General features: G+C 48.7%; 1 protein-coding gene across 1 annotated transcript in view; it reads right to left on the reverse strand.

Moving 5' to 3' along the window:
- The window catches only part of NID1 (nidogen 1), a 90630-nt gene that overhangs the window by 42177 nt on the left and 45145 nt on the right, over positions 1 to 3308 (reverse strand). Inside the window, exon 10 of the mRNA XM_003797446.3 lies at positions 852 to 977. Coding sequence (XP_003797494.1) covers positions 852 to 977 — 126 coding nt within the window. The remainder of the gene's footprint in view (positions 1 to 851; positions 978 to 3308) is intronic.

Below are 3308 nucleotides of genomic sequence, written 5' to 3' on the forward strand. Positions count from 1 at the left end.
AGCACACAATTAGCCTAATTCACAGCAGCGACTTGCTCCCTTCAGTAAAGCCGAAAAGTGACGCCACTACTTGTGGTTCACAAAACTAAAATTCACACACAGAAGGGCCCCAAGTGGAATTTTAGATGTAACCAGGTACAATTCAACCAATCAAAGATAGGAAATGACACCAAGGTTAAGGTGACCAGATTTTAACATTGGTAAAGTGGGACACAGTTGGGGGGGGGTGCTGACAACAAGGCAAACTTTGATAAACAGTTCTCGATAATCAGTTCTCAACAATTATTTGTTATTATTAAAGTTTAACATTATAAAATTAACAAAAATAATATAAAACGCATATCCTGGTGAAATAGCCACATGGCAGCCGAAAACTGTATATTCCCTTCCTGTTCTCCTGCGTTCCCTAGCTTGTCATGCATTCTTTCCAAAAATTGGGACTTTTTTAAAAAGCATGGGATGCAGGACAAATTGTTAAAAATCAGGACCGTCCTGCCAAAAGCAGGACGTCTGGTCACCTTAGCCAAGGTGCCTATAAGGTAGTGAATCCCAAGACCGCTAATTACTAGAGAAACGAGTCTGAGAGCTTTACTAGCTACTGAAAATATAATAAAAATGAAAGGAAGCAAAGGTAGTGTAAAAGCTTGCAACAGGGGAGGTGACGGGGTTACCAGTGTGACAATTTGTATTTGTGACTCTCCCGGGAGTGGGAGGACAGGGCTAAGTGTGATTCATCTACCTAAATGATCCTTCCCAACAGCAGAACCCATCACCTTCCACTGGGACCTGGGATGACACCTTTTACCCAGGAGCTACATACACCACACTGGAAAGTCACCTGCAGGACTTACCCACACACGTTCCAGCTTCTGAAAACCGGTAGCCCTCCACGCACTCGCAGCGGAAGGTTCCGGGGTGATTGCTGCAGACCGCATGGCTCCCGCACACCGAGGGCTGCTCGGAACACTCGTCAATATCTGCACCAAGGGTTGAGAAACGCAGACTGTTAAAAACCTCCCCAAACAGCCCTGAGTATGGGAAAATAGCAAGCGTTATCCCCGGAGAACGGGTTGGTTTTGTAGCAGATCTTCTATATTCGAAAAGCTGTGTGAAATAAAGCCTTTTTTTCTGGCCTAAGTTTAGAGAGCGAGCCCAGGCCTTTATGCCAAGTGAGGGGGTGGGTGCCTCTCAGAGCTGGGTGCTGAGTCCAGGGCCCCTGCACGGAAGTCACTCACATCAGATTAGCAAATGCATTCCAGTGCACACAGAGACAAGTGTCTGCACTCTGAATAAGGTTCCTAAACTTGAGAGCACATTGAAATATGCTTCTGTTACAGTACCTTCCTCCGATTTATAGTTATAACAAAAAGTAGAACTAGTTAAAGCCCAATTGCGAATTTTTGAACATTATTGACAGCTTTAAAGGAAAGCCATTAACTCATAAGGCTGTAAATGACCTAGTAGGGTGACCCTTTCACGTGATAATGTTACAGCCGAGGCTTATGCTTTGGGATTGGACCTTGCTAGGTTCAAATCCCATCTCCTTTAACTCATATGGCCTTGGGCCTGTAACCTAACTACTCAGCCAGTTTTCTCATTGGTCATGAGCATAATACTCATCCTGAGTGTTCTGAGAATTACAGAAAACAGATGCCGGCCAAAAAATCACCTAGCACGCTCAGAGTATGTAGCCATTATTATAATTACAGGCTCGGCACCTGTGGCTCAAGTGGCTAAGGCGCCAACCACATACACCTAAGGTGGCCGGTTCGAATCCAGCCTGAGCCTGCCAAAACAACAATGACGGCTGCAACTGAAAAATAGCCGGGCGTTGTGGTGGGTGCCTGTGGTCCCAGCTACTTGGGAGGCTGAGGCAGGAGACTCGCTTGAGCCCAGGAGTTGGAGGTTGCTGTGAGCTGTGATGCCACAGCTCTCTACCCAGGGGGGGAAAAATTATTATAATTACGAGGGATTCACCTGCCACCCCCAACCGTGGTAATACCTTGGGCTCATTCTAGGAATATGCCCCTCAGCATGCCACAGGGCCTTGGGCCAGTCTGTGTCTGCCATTGGGGTTAAGGTTGGTTGGCCCCCGACGAGAAACTGAGCTAAGCTATCACTACCCAGGTTACCTGTCCACTGATGGGAGAAATGAACCATAAGACTAGTTTCTCCCCACGCCAACCTCATATTCAGAGTGTAGACAGTTACTTCTGGCATTTCTACAACTGACCTGTGTCTGAGGAAGATTTCATAATGGCTGAAACCACAAGGCTCCCTTCCCCCTAATCAATCTCCTCCCAATGTTTCAATGTGACTTCCACACTTGGTAGACAAAGCCAGTCCTCCCTTCGTTGGTGAGGCAACACAGCAGCTGGCTAGCATTCTTGCCACATCAGCCCCACGGATTGTCCTACACACAGGCAAAACCCCAAACCAAACAGTATTCAACCTTCTGAGACTACGCTGAACTGTGTGCTGCTGTAAAGTGTTTAGAACGCACCATGTCAGACAACAGGACTGTGCCAGGCACAGCTGGAAGGCTCTGGAATAAACCCCCTCCTGAGCAGGCAGGCTCTTCCACAAGCTGGAGCTGGTGGGTGCGGGTAGAGACGGTGGGTGTTGGGGGACTCAGCAAGTGTGGCCGCCCCGGCTCCACCTACCAGCTGCTGCTCCAACAACATGGAAGGGAAGCGATGCTTCCTGTGTCCCCTGTCTCCATCCCACGCCCCTCAGAGGAGACTCGCAGCTGGACACACTGTACAAACTGCAGGCCCCTGTGACTTAGTTCCAACTGCCAAAGCACAAGCACACAGAACAGCGGTTTTCAATCAAGAAGACAGAGCAAAATCACCAGGAGAACTTTTCCAAGCTCTGTTCCTCCCTGAGAACATTTATGGAAGGGGAATCTCTTACGTTTTAAACAAGCGTCTATCTATGTGATCAGCTCTTCACACACATCCTACCTGGAGAACCACTGACGAAAAGGATCTCAGGGGCAGTGCCTGTGGCTCAAAAGGGTAGGGCGCCAGCCCCATATGCCGGAGGTGGCAGGTTCAAACTCAGCCCCAGCAAAAAAAAAATAAGGATCTCAGGCTGGGGGGAGTGGGGAGGGACTGTCCCCTGGCACCACCTCCACCCAGGTCTGCACAGGTGCGCCAACCCGTACAGCACTCTTTCTCTAGAGACAAGAGCCTAGCAATTTCCCAGCTCATAGTTCACAGTCCTTGCAGTTTGGAAATTCTTCCCTCCTAGCCATCATGAGACATCAGCCCCTTCCACTGGGACCTGGGATGACACCTTTTACC

The sequence above is a fragment of the Otolemur garnettii genome, unplaced genomic scaffold (genome assembly GCF_000181295.1).
Source record: "Otolemur garnettii isolate 467f Iridium unplaced genomic scaffold, OtoGar3 scaffold00116, whole genome shotgun sequence".
Classification (NCBI taxonomy): domain Eukaryota; kingdom Metazoa; phylum Chordata; class Mammalia; order Primates; family Galagidae; genus Otolemur; species Otolemur garnettii.